General features: G+C 37.6%; 1 protein-coding gene across 1 annotated transcript in view; it reads left to right on the top strand.

Annotated features, from left to right (window-relative positions):
• Positions 1-21,698, top strand: part of l(2)05287 (WD repeat-containing protein l(2)05287) — a 107,017-nt gene continuing 85,319 nt past the window's right edge. The window contains exons 1-6 of the mRNA XM_067766707.1: positions 1-391; positions 448-831; positions 900-1,007; positions 1,079-1,211; positions 20,878-21,288; positions 21,359-21,537. Of these exons, the coding sequence (XP_067622808.1) occupies positions 300-391; positions 448-831; positions 900-1,007; positions 1,079-1,211; positions 20,878-21,288; positions 21,359-21,537 (1,307 nt within the window). The 5' untranslated portion in view covers positions 1-299. The remainder of the gene's footprint in view (positions 392-447; positions 832-899; positions 1,008-1,078; positions 1,212-20,877; positions 21,289-21,358; positions 21,538-21,698) is intronic.

The following is a 21,698-nucleotide window of genomic DNA, read 5'->3' as shown; positions in this document are numbered from 1 at the left end:
CATCACTATCGGTTGCTGTCATTTTTTAACAGCAAATATCCAGTGTTTTACAGATTCAACACGTGCGGCTAAGCAAAGTATTTGAGTTAAATAAAAAAAAGAACTCGGAAATAGTTTATAAACGCTCTTAGTGCTTTAGGTAATGGTCTGCACTCTACCTGATGCACAAGAAGCCGATCCCAGCAAACAATCAGTGCAGCATAAGAACGAACGCAAACACATCCGCACGTTTGTCCGTTGACACCTCTGATACTGCATGAACTGAAAATATAATAGAAAATTGGCGGAAATCATACCTAATGGATTTCGAAGACTTTGATAAGCTCAAACTGCAATATTTGGCCGGCGCTAATCTCGTAGAACACACACCGCTTTATACGCCAGGTGGAGAGTGAGTTGTGGACGATAAAATGTCGGGGAATCTTTCTCATGTCTTCTACCCTTTAGGTTTATATTGATACAATCCAATGATGTAGTGTATGTGTATTCTACAACAACAGGCGTGCTGGCACGCCAGTTGGTGGGTGCCTGCTCGCAACTAATTTCTATGGAGTTGGAATTGCGCGATAATGAGACGTTGGTGGCATGTACAGCTACTGGAGAGGTACTGCGATGGTTTTGGCGTAGTGGACGTCTACAGCACACACTTAAATTAAAATTGCCACAAAATTCTAAAGTCCTAACGTTTAATTTGCTAAACTACTATGGTAATTCAAAAACGGCATGCGCGTTTGTAACAGTCCGCATTAAAGGCGATGACCAAGTAAAATGGTTTGTGGTGGATACATGTAATGCCGATAGGTTCAATGTGCCTTGTAAACTAAAGCTGTTGTAAGTATTGCATTCTTATTTTATCAAATTTTACTTTTAATATCAAATCTTTTTGTTTAATAATAAAGAGAATACGATCCCATTGTGGCTGCGGAAACCAAGAACTTTAATTATATAGCAGTTGTTCAAGCAGGCTTTATATATTTTGTTAATTACAAAACATGGCGTTATATTAGGTTAGTATATTACCATAATTCGAAGCACCACTTTTACGTTTCTGATATTAAATTTTCTCGTTTCTTTGTAGGTTATTTAATGCATACAAAATTCCCATGACGGTTCTGCGCATACACCCTGTAGAAGAATGTGTAATTACAGGAGATGTAGGGGGAGGAATATTATTGTGGCGCGAATTCTGGAATAAACGCTCTGTAAAAACGGTAGGTAGATTGCGTAAAATTAGTAATAATAGCAACAGTACAAAAATTAACAGTTTGCAAAAAAATTAACAATGAATGCGAGGTAAAGACTGCGTCCCATAGCTGCCCTCAATTCCTTCGTAGTACATCATCTATGTCGAACGCCCTAAAGATGTCGGGGTGGTATTCGGCCTTGTTGTTGTTGTTGGTGTTGTAGTTGTTGTTATAGCGATAAGGACACTCCCCGAAGCCCTTGTGGAGTGTTATCGATGTTGATGGTCCTTTGCCGGATGCATATCCGGTAAGTTCCGGTACCAAGCCCGACCATTTCGGGAACGATTTGTTATGACCACATGCGACCTTCTAGGCCATCCCGCTCTCCCACCCCCTACCTACGCGAAGAGTCTCGGCTGTTAATGAAACAGGATTCGCCAGGGATAGGTGAGGTTAACAATTGGGTTTGGAGAAGCTATATATTGCGCTGGCAACCTGAAAGGGTTGTGCTACACAACTCCTTGAATCTATTTGGTATTTTAGTCGCCTCTTACGGCAGGCATACCTACCGCGGGTATATTCTAACCCCCTAACCCGCTGGGTGGTGGTATTCGGCCTCAAGGAGAACGGTATATTGTTAGCATTTTGACCCGCCGGGGAGATGAATAGAGCACCGATTTGAATTATTTCAAATTAACTGGATATCAATTGATTACTTTTATTACCCAGCGGATACTTGCACACAAGGCTATATTGTAACATTGATTATATAATACCTGTACGTGATGGCATAAAGGAATCGAGGTAGATATAGACTGTTTTATATCAAAATAATCAGCATCGAAAGATTTTGACTGAACCATGCGCATCCGTCCGTCAACACAATACATACGCGAAAGCTAAGGACACTACGAAATATGGTAAAATGGCTTATCTAGAAGGTCCGTCAAGCTAGACCCCCCTATGATGGATAAATTCGATCGGCCATGAATTATGTGCTATTTATGTGCGAATTTGTTCCTAAAATAAAAAAAATTGTGCCCAAAAGTTACGTACTTTTTTATTCTCAAAATGGGGTACAGTTGGCCGACCATTTTTTGTTTTTGACAACTTTTAATGTTTTTTTTTTTTAACTTCGAAAGTAGGGGGTCGGGCTGGACGTCCACTTCTGCACTTATCCCGTTTCTATTCTGTCGGTTCTTTATAAATAGCATACAATTCTCACGTTTAAAGGTTTTGTTTGATATAGTGCTTATGAAGGGGCGGGGGGGGGGGTAGGTCTGACCGTCTGGCTGGACGTCCAGCTGCACCTCCCATTTTTAGCTAAAAAAAAGTTCTTAAATTTTGAGTACAAATTTTATTTTGGGAACAATTAAAAATACTTAAATACAAATGTATATATTAAATTCAACCATACATATGAAAGAAAGATCGCTTCTCGAAACCGAGTATACCCGTTGCTTTGGTTACCATTGATGAAATATGCGTATTAAAAATCAGTTTTGGATCAAAAAGAACGCCTAGATCAATTACAACAGATATACGCTCCAAAGGCGTGCTGTTTAGCGTATAGGATGTCAAACTTGGCTTCATTCGGTGAAATGTCATTAGTTTGCACTTCGAGCAGTTCAAAACTAGTAAATTTGCAATACACCAGCATTGAAATGAGTCCAAGTCTGCCTGAAGAAACTCCACGCAGGAATACTCCAAAGGCAAGTATGAGTAGCAAAGTTTAACATCATCCGCATAAAAACTAATGAACCAAAAATGACTACCTTGATGCACACCAGACGTTACATCTAGCAACTTTGAAAGACTGTTTTTAAACAAAACTTGTTGAGTCCGATTCACGAGATAGCTTTCAAGCCATACAAATAAATGCTTCGGAAACCCAAGTACATCAAGTTTGTAAACTAAAAGCTCATGATTGCAGAGTCAAACGCTTTACTGAATTCGGTATCGATCACATGCGTTTGCCTATTGTTTAAAAATCCATCCATTACAAAAGAAGTGAATTCCAGCAAGTTGGTAGTGGTTGATCTACGCGGCACAAAACCATGCTGGCAGGGTAATATAGAGCTACACATGTGTTGAAGTTGGCATGTAATTATTTGCTCAAATGTTTTGGGAATAGCTGACAGCTTAGCTATACCTCTATAGTTCTCAATACTAGACCTACTACCTTTTTTGTGTAATGGTATAATAAATGATTTCTTCCAAATCAAAGGAAAAGTGGCAGATTCCAAAGATAATTTATATATCGGCTCAGATGAATTAACTGCACAGTATTTGAGCACACAACTAGGAACCCCATCTGGACCCGCAGAAAAAATCGGTTTCAAACCTAGAATGCTCTGAAGAACAGTATTCTTATTAATTACTGGATTAGGAATGCAATTGAAACTTTCCAAGTTGTACGAGTATTGACCCCGGGTTGAAAACATTTGGATGAGTAGGTCGACTTGAAGAGTTCTACAAATAATTCCGCAATGTCATTATCAGAACTGGCATTCTTGCAACCAAAAGAGAAGGTAGCTGGAAAACCTGATGTTTTCCTCTTAGAATTAACGAAAGTGTAAAATCTATTCGGATTGTTGAAAAATTGAAATTTACAACTGCTTGAGTACAACTTATAACATTGTTGGTTTAAACAATGAAAGTTGCAACGAGCAACTGAATGTTTAGAAAAATTGGCAGAAGATTCTGATCTCTTCAAACGTTTATAAAGCCTAGATTTAATGTTATTGAGTCTTATAAGTTGTCATGTGAACCAAGGTGGTTTACTTGTTCCTACACTACCACATCGAAGTAGAACATAGCTTTCAAAGAAGCTATCAAGAATACCGTAGAATAATGAAGTCGCTTAGTCGACGTCGTTACACGAATAAAGATCCGACCAGTTGTTGTTGTTGTTGTCATGAGCGGCAATCACTTCGTTGAGCTTTATGAAGTCTGCTTTATAAAAACATCTTGAGCGGGATCGATATTTTAATTTTGTAAAACACAGCACCAGGCTAAATAATATCAATTGCTATTTCAAGCGTAGGATGTAAGGGATCTTCTGGAAAAGATAAAGGAGAAATACGATTGAGAGCAATACCCACTGATTCATCCACAAATACCAGGTCAAGAATCCTGCTTTTATTGCTGATCTGTAAGAGTGATGTATCTAAAATATTGTTAGAGAAATCATGCTGACAGGTGGGAGTCAAAGTGTTTGAGTCGCTCAAGCTAATCCAAATTACCGAGGGCAGATTGAAATCGCCAAGAACTTCTAAATGATCTTTGTCTCGCAACTGAGAGTACGAGTTGCAATAGCTAAATTATGGCAATTATAAACATACATATTCGACCGGGGCGGAATATATGAGCAGCAAATATATATGTAACTAAAACATCGCAATGAAATCTTTACTACTATAAACTCAATATCAGATGCGTTGTCCGACAACAACAACTCGGATGAAAGGCTTGAGGCCACAGCAATGAGAACACCGCCTGCTCTAGATATACGCTCACGTCGGTAAACGACGTAATTGCTTGAAAAGCTTAACATCTGAAATTGCTGTGTAAATGTATTTTTATGAACAGTATATGTACATTTTTGTATTGCCAAATATTTGGGAAAAAGCGGTAGATAGTACACATTTGGAATTTGTATTTTTCATTTTTATTTTATAAATAGAAAGTGGGCGCGGTGTAATCAACCGATTTTGATAAGGAAAGATGGTTATAAATAACATCACAACATCTTCAACCGGTTTTGAAGTCGACGCAAAGACTTCCAAAGTTGCCCATATAAAATTTTAGAAATAAATGACGAAAATAATTAATTATCACAGAATTATTTTTCATTTTGAAATAAATTTTTTTATAGTAGTCTCATTTGCGGCCAAAAGAAGTAGTGTGTTAAAATTCATTATAATACATTTCTCTAAATGATGAACCCTATGAATGGATAAGCAATGCTAACCTAAAATTTTTTTCGCTTGAGACTACAGATTTTTTCGGTTGACTTAAGTAAGATATTGAAAAAATAATCGCTGGGCACTACCAGCGATAATGTCGATAGTGGCTACAGAAAAAATAAGATTTTTTGGGAAGCGGGACGAGATCCACATACATGTTTTACGCCGTCTCCGAGCGGCACCTTTAAGGCAGATTAGTTTTCACTGAGAGCTTTTCATGTCAGAAATACAACCGGAGTGCTTGCCAAACACTGCCGAGGGGTGGCCCGGCTTAGAAAACTTTTCTTCGAATTGAAAAACCTTATTTCTAAAATTTTGATGTTGCTTTGCCCGGGGTGTGAACCCAGGGCATACGTGTTGGTAGGCGGAGCACGCTACCATCACACCACGATTGCCGCCACCGCTTAAAAAAACTGTTTTCTAATTGAAAAAACTTGTTTCCAAGTTTTTGATGTTGATTTGCCCGGGACTTGAACCCCGGATCTTCGGTGTGGTACACTACTACTATACCTCGGCGGCCGCGAACGAAGTTTGGTAGAGAGTCTTTGTTATGACAAAAACGGTTTCTTGTTTCGTTCGACCGTTAATACTATAAATATAGCAATTGAGATACATGGGCTTTGTAGCATGCAACGTTTTGTAGTAAGCACAGTTTATGCAAAAAGTAAGTAGCGGGTGCACGTCTTTAAATCCGGCTCTTGCTCGTCGGCTAACGGGGTGGAGTTCTTGCTCCTACCTTTCGCTGTCAGCTCACACTACAGCACAATTATTTTATTTAACGTGCCAAGAAAAAGAGACACCTAAAGGAAAGCGGATACCTACAGTGACTTACAAGTCTTGATGTCGCATTGGTTTCAGTACGGGGCCTGTTGCATGGTGTTGTTGCAACAATCGCCCTCCCTACCATGATTTCCGTAGTATCCAACTAAAACAAAACTAATCTGGAAATCCCTAAAACTTACCACACTCAACTGCTATCAGGCTAGGGAATCAAAAATAAAAAGTTTTAAGAGTCATGTTAAATTTTACAAAATTTATTAGATAACCCATAAGCTTAAACTTATTCATGAACCAAACCCTTCACCGAAACTGAATTTTCTTAATTCGAAAATTATCCAACATGCTTTTGGAAATAGTCATAATAATTAATGTTATCTCAAAAAATTTAAATTTACAAATATTTAAGGGCGTGTTATAAAATTCAGAATTTTCCGTTTAAGAAAAGTATTTAACTAACCACTAGTCGTAATAATAAATATATTTCGTTGCTACATTAGCATTTTAACCAGATCGAATTTTGATTTGCTTAAATTTATACATTTCAATTTGTTTTTCCAAAAGATTTTATTAAGGTTAATTCTATAATTTCGAGTACATCAAAAGGTAAATATTTATGAGCTGAACAATCAACAATAATTTTTAAATGTTTTAGGTTATTTTCACATTAAATTTTAAATTGAAGAAAATAGAAAGAGTTTCAATTTTTCTTCTCTAATGCTTTAATTAGGTCTTACTTTGCATCATTAAAAATCCCGAATAAAAGTTAAATAAATTTTGGGTACTAATTTTAATGTACGAATATGTCAACACTAACTTTATCTAAGTTAGAAAAATTATGCGAAAAGAGAAATGAATAATGTGTATATCATGCGCTCACCAACACAGCATAACCAAAAAATATGTGAGAGAAATAACAAAAACAAAGTTCACTCACCACTTACGGCTCCAACGTTGAAAGATCTTTCAGCAGAGGACCTGGAACAAAATGTATGCTGGAAATCGAAAATTATTAACATCTAAACTTGTTGTTGTTTTCGGTTTATATGTTAAACCAAAAACAAAAAAAAATTATTTATTTCCCTTTCCGCATGCGATTTTCTTTTGTATCACACTTTATCGCGCATTTAATAATGCAAAGTTAATGTACGGAACACAAGCAAACTATTGTAACGAATTTTCTGCAAATCCTCTTATTTGCCCTTTTGCTAGGTTCGTATCGCTAAACTGTTGAATAAATAACTCCAATATTGAATAATGGAAAAATGGCCTTTATTAAAATACTTCACAATAACACTCAAACTGTGCAACGAATAGCTTAATAAACAAACTGATAGCTTAAAGGAAACTCTTTCAAAATAATACTGTTATTGCTCGCTAGATGTCATCTTAGTCGTAACTGCTTGACAACTCAAATCAAACTGAATTCCAGCGCCTCTACATCTGCGGCCTTTTATACTCTCTGGTTTCCTCGTTCGCATCTTCTAGAATCTACTAACATTGTCCATGAGCTCTCAAACTTCTCAGCTGTAACTACAATTGCACAATTTTATAGTTTTTCTCATTGCATACTTATAGGAGTATCTCAGATATATGCATGTTAGTGCATTGACTCTCCGCTGCTCGTATAGGTACATGGTACATATATGTAGACGCAGTTATTGTTTCGTTTATGTAGATACATAATGATTGAATTATTGATGTGCATTCACGTCACTGCTTAGCATCGGCTTAGAGCTGGCAGCACTCCTTAGTTTTGCTAATATTCGTAACACTGCCCTCCACCTAAGTCTGATCGTCCCGATCAGACAATCTCTCTAAACGCTGCTAGCATCGCCAAATGTACCACTCTTCTACTCCGTGGTTTCTCAATGCTTTGTATGCGGTAGGTGGTATCACTGATCTTCTTCACAACCTTGTACGGGCCTTCCCAACTGCACCGAAATTTGGATGAAACACCTTTCCGCCGGTGAGGGTTGTATAACAGTACCAAATCTCCCGCCAAGAAACCTTTCGAATTATTGTTCTCATGGTACCTGTGTTTCATCGTACCACTCAATACCCTGGTTCGTTCCTTCACACTCTGTTGTTTGGCCGATGAACTACTTCGTAGAGCTTGCGCTGGACGGATTTGCTTTGCATAATCAGTATCGTTCCCACGTTTCCCCACAGTAGTGCGCTCTGGCTTGAAACTACCCTCGCATTCTTTCTCGGAAATTCGTTGCTTCGTTTTCCTGCGTCTTTTAGGTTTTGTCAATGCCAGTGTTTCTTTCGCAGGTACTTTTGATTTTGATTTATTTGGCCCATTCGATCTATCAACCTTTGCCTTTAACTTTCGTGGTCTTTGTCGAGTCTTTCCACCAGTACCCGATTACTGCTGAACCCTTTTTTCAAACTAAAGTTAAGTGGTATGTCCTGGTTCTTATAGCGCATAATTTTTCTCCGAATATCGATCCTGATGTCATGGTCAACCAAGAAGTCCATTCCCAATATGACTTCATCAACGCTCTCCGCCACAACGAATTTGTGTAGAACCATGACTTTTCCAATTAATACCTCACATACCACTTCGCCTTGGACTTGATTATACTCGCCTGTGACCGTACGCAACCTTGCTCCAGGTAATGACTTTACTCTCCTGTAGACCAAATCAGATCGAATCAAGGAATGAGATGCCCCCGTATCTACAGTCAGTACACGCTCTTTACCATCCACATTCCCTCTGATGGTAAGACTGCTTGATTTCCTTCCAATCTGCGACACAGATATCACAGGACATTCAATAGCAGGGGCAAGTTTTCGTTCTTTACATCCGACACGCTCTTGCTCATTTCCGCCAGCTTTGCGTTTACGGCCACCCACATTGTTGGAACTATTAGAATTGGTGTTGCAATGTCGTGCAATATGACCTGGGTTGCCGCACTTGAAACATTTAATAACTCCGGCATTTTTCTGTTGTGATCCCTTCAGTGCTTCCAAAATTGTGTCTACCCAATCTGGTCTTTCCACTTCCACACGATGAGCTTTGTATGCTGGTTTACTCAATATTGAGACGGTTTCCTGAGTCAATGCATGTGATACCGTCTCTGCAAATGTTGGCTTTGGGTTTGCGTATTTGGCTCGCTTCGTTTCGACGTCCCGTATGCCATTTATAAAGCTCTGAATTTTTACTCTTTCGGTGTATTCCACGGGTGCGTCGGCATTCGCCAAATGTGCAAGCCTTTCGACATCTGACGCAAACTCCTGCAAAGTCTCATTAGCTTTTTGGTAGCGGTTTTGCAACTCTATTTGGTGTATCTGCTTCCTGTGTTTGCTTCCGTATCGCCTCTCTAGAGCGCTCATCAATGTTTCGTAGTTGTTCCGTTCTCCCTCGGAAATAGTCTGTAGGATTTCAGCAGCAGATCCTTTCAATGCCACGAATAGTGCAGGAACTTTATCTTCCGGACTCCAGTTGTTCACTGCTGCGGTCTTCTCAAACTGCATCTTAAACACCTGGAAAGAAACAGAGCCGTCAAAAGTTGGAGTTTTTACCTTCGTATTGCTTGCTGAAACAACTGGGCGAATTAGTTGCAATTCCTGTATACGACCTCTCAAAGCATCCACCTCTGCCTCGAATTTTTCTTTAAACTGCGTTATTTTCTCGTCCATACGCGCTTCGAGTTTTGATGATATTCGTGCCTCTTGCTCTTTCAGTTGTGTTTCCATCTTTGATGTAATCTGTGTCGACATTTCTGAAATACGTGTCTCATGTGATTCCAGCTGGGATGCCATATATGTCTTCTGCTCTTCCAGTTGATATGACATTTGCGACGACATTTCGGATATACGTGTCTCCTGTGCTTCCATCTTGGATGTTATACGTGTCTCCTGCGATTCCAATTGTGATGACATATACGTTTTCTGTTCTTCTAGTTGTGTTTCCATCTTAGATGTTATATCTGTCTTTTGCGATTCCAGTTGAGATGACATGTTGGTGGATATTTGTGATGACATTTCGGACATTTGTGCCGATATTGCAGCCAATATCATGTTCACGTCTGTGTTCGCCATTGTCTGCGGTGTTTCATTTTTCTCCTCCAATTTTGTTGTCTCATCGCCATCAAGATGAAAGACATACTCTTCCACGTCAATTACTTCTAATTCCATTGCCTCTCGTAGCCGTGCTTGAAGTTCCATTTTATTGCCGGTTGTATTTAATCCACGGTTCTCCAACTCCTTTTTCAGTTGCTGGATCTTCAATTCACTGAACTTTGCCATGTCCAAGTTGTATTCCCAATCTTCGGGATTTACTCAACAATTCCTCTTCTGACACCAATTGTAACGAATTTTCTGCAAATCCTCTTATTTGCCCTTTTGCTAGGTTCGTATCGCTAAACTGTTGAATAAATAACTCCAAAATTGAATAATGGAAAAATTACCTTTATTAAAATACTTCACAATAACACTCAAACTGTGCAACGAATAGCTTAATAACCAAACTGATAGCTTAAAGGAAACTTTCAAAATAATACTGCTATTGCTCGCTAGATATCGTCTTAGTCGTAACTGCTTGACAACTCAAATCAAACTGAATTCCAGCGCCTCTACATCTGCGGTCTTTTATATTCTCTGGTTTCCTCGTTCGCATCTTCTAGAATCTACTAACATTGTCCATGAGCTCTCAAACTTCTCAGCTGTAACTACAATTGCACAATTTTATACATCTTCTAGGCGCTTCCAGAAGCCACTAGTCCAGTAGCTCTCAAACTTCTCAGCTGTAACTATAATTGCACAATTTTATAGTTTTTCTCATTGCATACTTATAGGAGTATCTCAGATATATGCATGTGTTAGTGCATTGACTCTCCGCTGCTCGGATACGTACATGGTACATATATGTAGACGCAGTTATTGTTTCGTTTATGTGGATACATAATGATTGAATTATTGATGTGCATTCACGTCACTGCTTAGCATCGGCTTAGAGCTGGCAGCACTCCTTAGTTTTGCTAATATTCGTAACACTATTTAATCGAATCCATAATTATTTGACTAATATTAATTACACTTTAACTCTAAATTCCGTTTTTATTTACTTTCTTGAAAATTTATTAACATAATTTCTAAACATTTTCTCTCTAATCAAAATACTAGTTACACACCAAAAATTCTCTCACTGATATAGGTATGCGCTAGTATACATATTTATATGTGTATACTTTGTGAATATTTAGTTAAACATGTTTTATTTCTAATTGTTTTATGTATTTTTGGGTTTTAATGATTTTTAACACACTTTTAGAAGCTAATGATATAATATGTATTTTCTAACTATTTTTTCTTTTGCAAGAGGAATTTAAAATCTAATTTTATTCATTTTTCTCCTCAAAAAAAAAATCACTACATGATTTCTGCTTCTTCTTCATGAAAGATTATGCATAGGCACCAATACGTGTAATGATTAAATGTATGTACCTACACCTTACATTTATATATTCATTTTTCCACATTTTTAGCAAAAATTAAGAATTATGGAACTTTCTTTTCTTTCTTTTTCTTTAAATTTCTAAGAAAACAAGATTTAAATTTTAATCAAAAGTTTTAGAAATAGGGACAATATTTCATGTTCGGAAAATTAAATTTTTTCTTTTTAAAGCTAAGTAAAAACTTGGCGAACTTCACTCTTTTATGCACTAGGGAATATGACGCATCCAAATGAGGGAAAATATCCACAGGAACTCGTCCTCAGAGGATGATGAAACTCCATGCTGGATTTTGGGAAACTTTTCCATTTTTGAAAGTTGTAGAATATTATAATTAATTTCGTCGATTAAAATATCTCGAATTTTATAAATTATTTTATTTCGATTATCGCGAACATTTCGAAGCGATTTTTAAGTTCAGCTTTCAATTTTGAAAAAAACCACGTGAGTCACACTTTAGACTCAGAAATTTCACACGGTAGCGAAGCTCGAATCAAAAAATATGAGATCTTAACTCTTTGAAAGATCAAACTAAAAGGGGCCGAACCACTGCGTTCTTCAGCTTAGCTTACCGCAACTTGCGGGACTTTTTTGTTCTTGCTTAATCATCGCGAGTGGCGTGATTTCAAGATCTTAAAAAAAGACATAATGATAAATGTCAGTGTAAACATTAATATGGTTTACAAACAAGTGGCAATTCCTAGATTAGCAAATGATAAAACCGGAAGTTCGAGTGTTTCGATATGAAAGTAATTGGAAATTCGGTACTTCTAATTAGAATTTAACCTTAATAAGGTAAAGTAACGTAGGTATAACTAAATAAGAACTAAAATCATAGAACAAAATAATAAAGATAAAGCAGATATAGTAGGTATAAATAACATAGTTTTAATTAGTAATAAAAGCATAGATATGGTAGGTATATAAAAAAATGTAGATATAGTTGCACTAAAATTCAATCAAAAATTTTGATTGGAAGCTTATGATCGAAGAGTTCGCATTCTATTAATCTTATGCAAAACAAAATTAGTCTGTCAAGTAGAATTGTAGTTAATGTGAGATCGGAATGTTAATTCGGCTACAAGCGCCACAACAGCTTATCTGAACTCACAATATTCATATTACCATTGAAAAGGCTGATGTTAACATTAACTAATTGAATGCCAGCTTCGTAAGACTACCAACTTCAGTCGCTAATATCTGTACTGGTAGCTGCCCTGAGTGTGCTAATATAGATTCCAGTTTATGTGTGTCGATGACTGTGATGTACTGCAAGCCGTATTTTCTGTGAAGTCGAATGCCATGGGGTTTGATGGTATAAATGCCAAGTTCTTAAAGATCATTCTTCCTATAATCCTTCCCCATTTAACTTATTTGGTAAACTCTATTCTGACCCCTGGTATTTTTCCTAAATGCCCTTTTCCCTTTTCTATCAAAGGTCGTTGAACGAGTTTTGCATGGGCAGATTACGAAGTATGTTGTTGTTGTTGTTGTTGTTGTAGCAATAAGGTTGCTCCCCGAAGGCTTTGGGGAGTGTTATCGATGTGATGGTCCTTTGCCGGATACAGATCGGGTACGCTCCCGTACCACAGCACCATTAAGGTGCTAGCCCGACCATCTCGGGAACGATTTATGTGGCCATATTAAACCTTCAGGCCATCCCCTCCCTCCCCACCACCAAGTTCCATGAGGAGCTTGGGGTCGCCAGAGCCTCGTCTGTTAGTGAAACAGGATTCGCCGCGGATAGGTGAGGTTGACAATTAGGTTTGGAGAAGCTATATATTGCGCTGGCAACCTGAAGGGTTGCGCTACACACCCCTTGAATCTGGTATTTTAGTCGCCTCTTACGATAGGCATACCTACCGCGGGTATATTCTTACCCCCTTACCCGCTGGGGGAACGAAGTATGTTCACGACAATAAGCTCATTACTGACTGTCAGTCCGGTTTCCGGTCAAAGAGAAGCTGTACAACGGCACTTCTATCTGTGATAGAAGACATTCGAGAGCGAGTTGATGATAATCATATTATTTTTCTGACCCTTTTTGACCACTCCAAAGCCTTCGACTCTGTCGACCACACCCTACTCTGTAAGAAGCGGAAAAGTTTATTTAATTTCTCGAGTCATGCAATTTCACTTATTAGATCGTATCTTGGCGACAGGACTCAGGCGATTTGTTTAGACAGTAGAAAGTCTAACTTCCTACATGTTTCCAGAGGCGTCCCACAAGGGTCTATTCTGGGTCCTCTGCTATTTGTTCTGTACATCAATGACTTGCCAAATGTGCTTAAGTTTTGTAACGTCCATATTTATGCTGATGATGTGCAATTGTATACATGTTGTCCTCGTGATGGTACCGCTTTGTGTGTAAATAATCTGAATTATGATTTGAATCAAATAGGTGTGTGGGCTTCTAAGAACGGCCTATGTCTTAACCCCAAAAAGTCGAAATGCATCGTTATTAATAGAAAGTCGTTCCCTACTAATGCTTTGGACAACATAGTTATTGACAATTCTGTCATCGAATACGTTGCCGCTGCAAAAAACCTAGGAGTAGTTTTTAATAACACCTTGACATGGAAAGACCACATTTTTATCACGGTAGGAAAAGTGTATGGAATGCTTCGTACACTGTGGCTAACTCAATATTTCACTCCCCTACATTTTAGACTACTTCTAGCGAAAGCGTACATAATACCTAAACTCCTTTATGGATGTGAGATTTACTCAAATTGTGACTATGTGTGTATGAATAAACTTAATGTTGCTTACAATAATATTGCTAGATATGTATTTGGGTTAAGAAGACTTGACCACGTTTCAGAACACGCTGAAAGGTTGTTAAACTGCTAAACTGTGATAAACTGGAATCGGTCCAAAAACAGTTTTTGCTTTTTGCTTTGAAACAATTGCCTTGGAACACGTCAAGGAATCTTCCGCCGTACTGCAGCCGGTTAAAACTATTACAGTTGCCAACATTACAGAGCCGTGGGGAGATGCTTAATGTCTTATTTATAGTAAAACTCTTAAGAGAGATGATAGCTAGCCCATTTCTGCTTAGCGAAATTAAGTTCAACGTGCCAGTCAGACCGTCTAGATATTTTCAACAACTGCATATAAGTACATGCAGATCGAACTTTGAAATGCATGACCCACTTCGCGGTATTTGTCATGATTTCAATAGTCACTGCAAAAATTTAGATACATGCGATCCGATTCTCAAAATTAAAAAGTACCTACTTACTACCTTAAATATGTAAGGTGTAACCCCCTATACCTCTGTGTGTCTTTGCATTTGAATGATTTAATACATAAGTATACAGTATATTTTTGTAATTATTACATATTTAAGTTGTCAAGCCTTTTGTTTGTTTTTTATACTATACTTTATTTAGTCTGATTAATTGTGAAATTTGTAGACTAATAAATAAATAAATAAATATTTCTTTTCACAATCTTTTAAAAGTTAAAACACTGACTATCCTTCACAAAATTATATATACAAAGGAACCTGATTATTTATATCGGAGGCTTACGTTTCTTCATTCATGGAGATCAGTGCTTCTTCTCACGCACATAAGATACCGTTTGCTAACCTCTGGACGGCAGTTCTTCGTTACTTCCATACGCCTTTGGAATGCTCTTTCCGCAAGACTTAGACAAATAGGAAATGCTCGGCACTTCAAAAATGAGCTAACCACTTTTTATAATGATTTGTAAGCCGAAACTATTTTTGTATTCTTGCTAATGAGATTGTATTATCTCATCTTGTTTCCTCTTTCCTTTCCCGCTATTGTCTAAATGCTGATTTCTACTTGCTTAATCTAATAATCATATTTGTATAAGTATCATTTCTATTTTTACTGATATTATTGTTGTATAGCTTTATTTACTTGATGTTAATTCTATTGCCATATTAATTCATCTTAAATTTAACTATTTACAATTCCTGACTAGCACTGTAAAATAATTTACCAAATTGTTGTGCTAGGAAAATGTTTAATAAATAAATAAATAAAGGCTCGAAATATGATAATAACCGCGAGCCATAAATCAGAAGCTGCCAGTATCACTTTGCAATTATGCAAAATTTTGGTTTTTGCTATTATATTCTAACAAATTCTGCGGATTTTTGATATTTATGCACCTTCTGCTAACGTTCGAAGCGCTAAACTGTTGAATAAATCACTCCAATATTCAGTATTGCAAACTGGTCTCTTGGGAGTAGTACTTCATAATTATACTTCACAACCAATAGCGTGTTTAAATCAAAACTGATTAGTTATTACTCAGCTTGCGCTGCTTATATACTCTCTGTTGGTTCGTCCGCATATTTCTCAAAAGGTCTAGACGTTTCACCTTCTAGAACTGTTGTATATCCTTGTAATGTACCTTAACTTTGGTAGAATTTACTTTTGTTAAAATAAAATAGAACGATTGAGAAGGCACGTGTTTTATTATAGTTCGTGTCTAGAACAATCTTCAATAATGTGCATATCCAAAGTATGTACAATAAGAGTGGTTGTGTAGTAATATGTATATATAGGAATGTGTATTGTGAATCGATTGTATGTGTGTTCCTGAACCGATGATAGGTTTGTTCCTGACATCCCTCCTTTTCAGCGGTACCTTGCGGATGTTTTAATTACACGTCCAGAGCGAGTGCGTGGTGGATGATTGAGGCTAGCTGCATCCTGTGGTGTGGCGGGCGTGGAAGGTTCAGCTTCACGAGGCACGTCATCTGGCGAACACTGGTGTGTTGTGGTTTCTATCGGTGGCTGTGTTGGACTCGAAGAACTTTAGTTTTTTGGTTCAACAGTAGGACGATCTGTGGACGAGTTAGGATCAACGTCGAGGGATGAAGTGGCTGGCTTAAGATGCCATGTGTTTCTTCTGTATATGGCGCCATCCTCGGTTTGTACTCTGTACGAGCGGCGTCCTTCTGGTCTCACTATATAAGCTGGAACCCAGTTATTATGGCTTTGTCTAAGCAGTACTTTCTCTTGCGTTGTGTATCTCTACTCTGTTTTTTATTTTTATCTGCTGTTCCTTTCTCACCTTCCTTGAGTTTTGTTAGTTTTTTGCTTACGTTTTTTATTATTTTTGGATTGAGTAGCTTTTCATTGGTAGGTAATAGCGTTCTGGTTCTTCTGTTCATTAATCGTTGAACTGGAAACCCTAGGTCCATGCGTGGAGTATTCCGATGATGTAGCGACGCTAGCTGTATGTCCGTGTTGTCTTCGAGCACTTTTTCATCAGGTTTTTGGCCTCTTGTACAAAGCGTTCGGCTAGACCATCTGAACGTGGAAAATGAGGGCTCGAAATTCTATGTTCAAAGTTCCATTCTTTCTGAAAAGCCCTGAAATCGCTGCAATCAAATTGTTTACCACCATCTGATAATAGTACTTCCGGGATGCCGAAGGTAGCAAACCATGTCTTAAGTTCTTTAATGACGTTGAAGCTGGTGATATTGTTTAGTTGTTTAAAGTCAAAGTATCCTGAGTAGCTGTCTGCAATGAGGATGTAATCCTTTCCTCTTAAGTGGAATATGTCCGAAGTGACAACACTCCATGGCCGTTTCGGTGCTGCGTGTAAATTTATTTGTTCAATCTGATTATCTTTTTGTATTTTGGTGCATGCACTGCAAGTTTTTATGTACTCAGTTAAATCTTTGGTCATTGTTGGCCAGAATACATTGTCACGGGCCAGTTTTAGCGTGCCTTGTAGTCCTTTATGACTAAGGCGGCAATGTTTCATTACTAATGGCACCATTGAGTTGGAACCAATACTCTGTGATCTTTAAAAATTATGTCCTCGTAAACGCTGAGAGCCTCTGTAGTACCAATATTTTTTGAGATTTATTGATGGTCTCTGGCCATCCTTTTAATATGGTTGACTTTAAATCATTAAGTTCTTTACTTTTAGAGGTCTCCGCTTTAAGTTCGTCTTTTCGCGTTTTCGTGAATGGCACAATAGCACATATTTGTAGATTTTCTGTATTTAAATCTTCACTATCTAAGTTTTCGCAGTCTCTACTCAGTAAATCTGCTACATACAATTCCGTACCTTTTTTATAAGTGACTTTTGGATTATAAGGCAGGATTTGATACATGATTCTTTGCAATCTCGGTGGTGCATCTGTAATTGGCTTTTTAAATATTGTCTCAAGAGGCGTATGGTCAGATTCGATTGTTAAATCTTTGCAACCCCAAATGTGCATGTGAAATTTTTTACATGCAACTAGAATGGCGTTTGCTTCTTTTTCTAATTGGCTATAGCCCTGTTCGGTTTTTGTGAACGCTTTCGCACAGTAAGCGATCGGCTTCTGTTTTTGTATTAGTACTCCGCCACATGCATAGCTACTGGCATCTACTGACAGCAAAATTGGCGCTTTCGTGTCATAATACCCTAGTACTGGTGGATTCTTTAACAGATTTTTCAATTTATTGAATGCTTCATTGTGTTGCGTATCCCACACCCACTCAACATCTTTTCGCAATAATTGTCTTAGTGGTTGGGTGATATCTGCCAAATTTTTTATAAATTTCGACACGTATGTTACCATACCCAAGAATCTTTGCAACTCTTTCACGTTTTCCGGTTGCTTGATTTTCGTTATAATTTCTATTTTTTCGGGATCAGGTTTTACCCCTTCAGCGGAGACTATATGTCCCAGAAACTTTACTTCTTGTGTATTAAAAACGCATTTTTCTTTATTAAGCTTAAGGCCTGCTTTTCTGAATTTGTCAAGTACCTCTTGAGTGATCCTCTCTAGTTCTAGTTTGCTGGTGGCATGCAAGAGAACATCATCCATGGACACCTCCGCGTTCTTTACGTCAGCTATCAACGAACTCATTACTTGTTGGAAAACTTCCGGAGCCGATGCTAAGCCAAATGGAATTCTTAAGCAAGAGTATCTTCCGAATGGGGTACTCAATGCCAGATATTCTGAAGTACGGGGTGTTACTTGCAGTTGCCAAAAGCCTTTTTTACAATCGAGTAACGTGAACCACTTAGAGCTGTGGATGCGGGCTGTAATTTCTTCTAACGTAGTAAATGGGTAATAACGTCTTTTGAGATTTTTATTTATCTCCGATGGATTAAACAGTCTAATTTTATTATTTTTTTTACTACGACCATGGGTGACACAGCCGGAGTCGGTTTAGTTATGGGTTTAATTATTTTTTGCGCTACCATACTATCAAGCTCATCTTTAACCTGCTGTCTAATAGTATGCGGGATTTTTTGCGCAGGGCATATGCTTAGTTTCGGATTTTCTATTAAGTCTATGTCGTATTTGTATTGCTTAAGGCAACCAATTCCTTCAAACAAGTTTTCATCAACAGTTAAGGTTTACGCTTCACTAATTTCAATTTCTCACATGTTGACTTACCAAGCACTGCTGTAACATCCGCTTTGACAACTAAGTATTTTATGGGTACCTCTTGTTTTTTAATAAGCGTGTCTATGACCACTTCACCCAGTACGGGGATTTTATGGTTTGAAAACGATGTTAATTGCTTTGTTGGCGATGGACTGATGTGAACGTCTATTTTCTTTATTATTTCGTAGTTTAAAACGTTGCACTGGCTACATGTGTCAAGCTTAAACTTTACCATTACGTTTTTGGCCAGCGTAGCTTTTTCATACCAATCTTCGACGTCCACCCTGTCTAAATCCGCACCTACCGTAGACACTACAAAACTGTAATCGTTGCTTTCTCGGTCTTGGACCAGTTCGTTGACCGTTTTGCTTTTGCAACATTTGGTAAGGTGGCCTTTTCTTTTGCATTTTTGGCAAACCTTTTTAAAGGCTGGACAGTTACGGCGACCGTGCGTGGTATCACACCTATTGTAGTGAAAGGGTTCATCTTTTTTGTTAGTTTCTTTGATGTCTCTTTTAGTTTGCTTTTTTTTCCACGTAACTGCGTCAACTGTGGCCGCTTGCTTCATTGTTGTTACCTGCATCTTAACTTGCTCTGCAGAGTGACATATATCTATTGTTTTTTCCAGGGTTAATTTGCTTTCCGCTAGTAGTTTTTCTCTTGTTGTGTCATTTGTTATACCCACTACTATTCTGCCGCGAATTAAAGTGTCTTCTAACGTCCCGTAACCACAATTTTTAATTTTGCTTCTTAGATCTGTAACGAATTCATCAAATGTTTGACACTCCTTTTGTACGATGGTGTTGAATACATAACATATCTTTCGTACGTTTCGTTGATTTGGGGTGTAAAATTTCTGTAAATCGCCTTTTGATTGTGCTGACGCTTTTTTTATCACTTTCTGTTAAATTAAAAGTATTGTAAATTACTGCTGCGTCATTTCCTACCGACGACATGAATACTGCGACTTGCACTTCTGGTTTCTTAGTATCCAGTTCTGTCGCGATCGCGCACCACTCGAATTGTTGAAGCCACAATTTCCACTCGTTTGCCACATTTTGGTAATTGTTGATGACAAAACTTTTTGGTGGTCTAATATTTTGGTCCGGTTTTTCGCTATTAGTTGCTGATTCTGGCATTTTTTCGCTTTAATTCGGGTTTCGGCACCATGTAATGTACCTTAACTTAGGTAAAATTTACTTTTGTTAAAATAAAATAGAACGATTGAGAAGGCACGTGTTTTATTATAGTTCGTGTCTAGAACAATCTTCAATAATGTGTATATCCAAAGTGTGTACAATAAGAGTGGTTGTGTAGTAATATGTATATATAGGAATGTGTATTGTGAATCGATTGTATGTGAGTTCCTGAACCGATGATAGGTTTGTTCCTGTCAATCCTGCTTGGTAATTTAGTTATATGCGTGTGTATGTGTGAGTAAGAACTTGGGCTGATGACTACATGTGTGTGTGTGAGATATCTCTTCACTTCGAGCTGCTGGTTATGTGTGTGCATGTACTTCTCGTCGCCTTCCATGCGTGTGTAACTGATGATTGATGTGTTCATGGATACAAGTGTGGCTTGCTTTAATGTTTTTGTGTTGTGATTATTTACTAACAGCATGGTGATGCTAATATTCGCCACAATATATAGATCTAAGGAAATTTCGTTAACGAACAAGCCCTCTTTATTTAAAAAAGTTGTCTAAAGTTTTAGCCATCACAAAATTGGTAACATAGGCACGTAATTATAAATTTAAAAAAAATGGTCCGCTTCTTTTAGTAAAGCCCTTCATAAAACTTTTAAAACCAAAGTCGAACAAAAAACAACCAATTGTAACGAGATTTGGTAAGGGCGTTGTTTCTATGACAGTAACTGTTTTATAGCTTCTTACGAAAGACGATGTTTGCATACATATGTAGGTACGTATAAGTAGTATACTTCAGCTCATCATTAAATTTTCATAACCTTTCTCTTTAAATATATCCTTAATATATATACGCACAGCTGGGTATAAAATGTTCGGTGTCGTCCGAACTTAGACTTATTTAACTTTATTATAATAATTTGCAATTATAATTAATTTTCGTCACTCTTTACAGACTCTCTATCATTGGCATCACACCGCTATAACAAGCATAGCCTTTACTCCCACCGGTACTAGCTTCTACAGCAGTGGTCTTGAAGCGGTTCTTGTCCTCTGGAATATCAAGCACCCAGAAATACGTCAATATCTTCCGCGTATGGGAACGGCCATTCTTCAAATATGCACGAATGAGGATCTTTCACAAATAGCTGTATGTACCGCAGATAACGGTGTGAATTTCGTTGGTACAGACAATAAAGTGTCTCACACTTTGCAAGACTTCACTTATATTGAAGATGACAAAACTGGCTATAGTAAATTTCCAGTAGGTTTACGTTTAAATCCGCGAACGAATACTCTGGTCTTGAATGGCAAACGGGGTCATTTACAATTTTATTCTGTATACACGAAGGCTATGCTGTATAATGTAAGTTATTGTGCTTTGAATGAAAGCTAGCGTGGTTTTTTTAATGATGCTAAAATTATTTGTTTCACAGATGGATATTGTTATGCAAAATATTCCCTCTCTGGAGGCTCATCAGGTTCTTTATAATATACGCGTAACTAAAGCAGCTTTTAATATTGATTGGATGGCGACTGGTGAGGTGTTTGATGACAAAGAGCATTTGCCAGAGTTACGCTTGAAATTTTGGAAATATGATGATGCCGCAAAAACGTGAGTGATCCACACCTTGTATAGAGAACATAAACTTGCGTTTGTATAGATAGTTTTTGTGGAGTTAATGCGAGCAGTATTCCTCACCAAGAAGTATAAGGAAATTTTACCTTTTCTTTCATTTATAGAGTGTATTCATTTTATGTATATATACATATGTA

Source organism: Eurosta solidaginis, chromosome 2 (assembly GCF_040869045.1).
Source record: "Eurosta solidaginis isolate ZX-2024a chromosome 2, ASM4086904v1, whole genome shotgun sequence".
Taxonomy (NCBI): domain Eukaryota; kingdom Metazoa; phylum Arthropoda; class Insecta; order Diptera; family Tephritidae; genus Eurosta; species Eurosta solidaginis.
The sequence above is the reverse complement of the archived record's forward strand: the minus strand, read 5'-3'. Positions and strand labels throughout refer to the sequence as shown.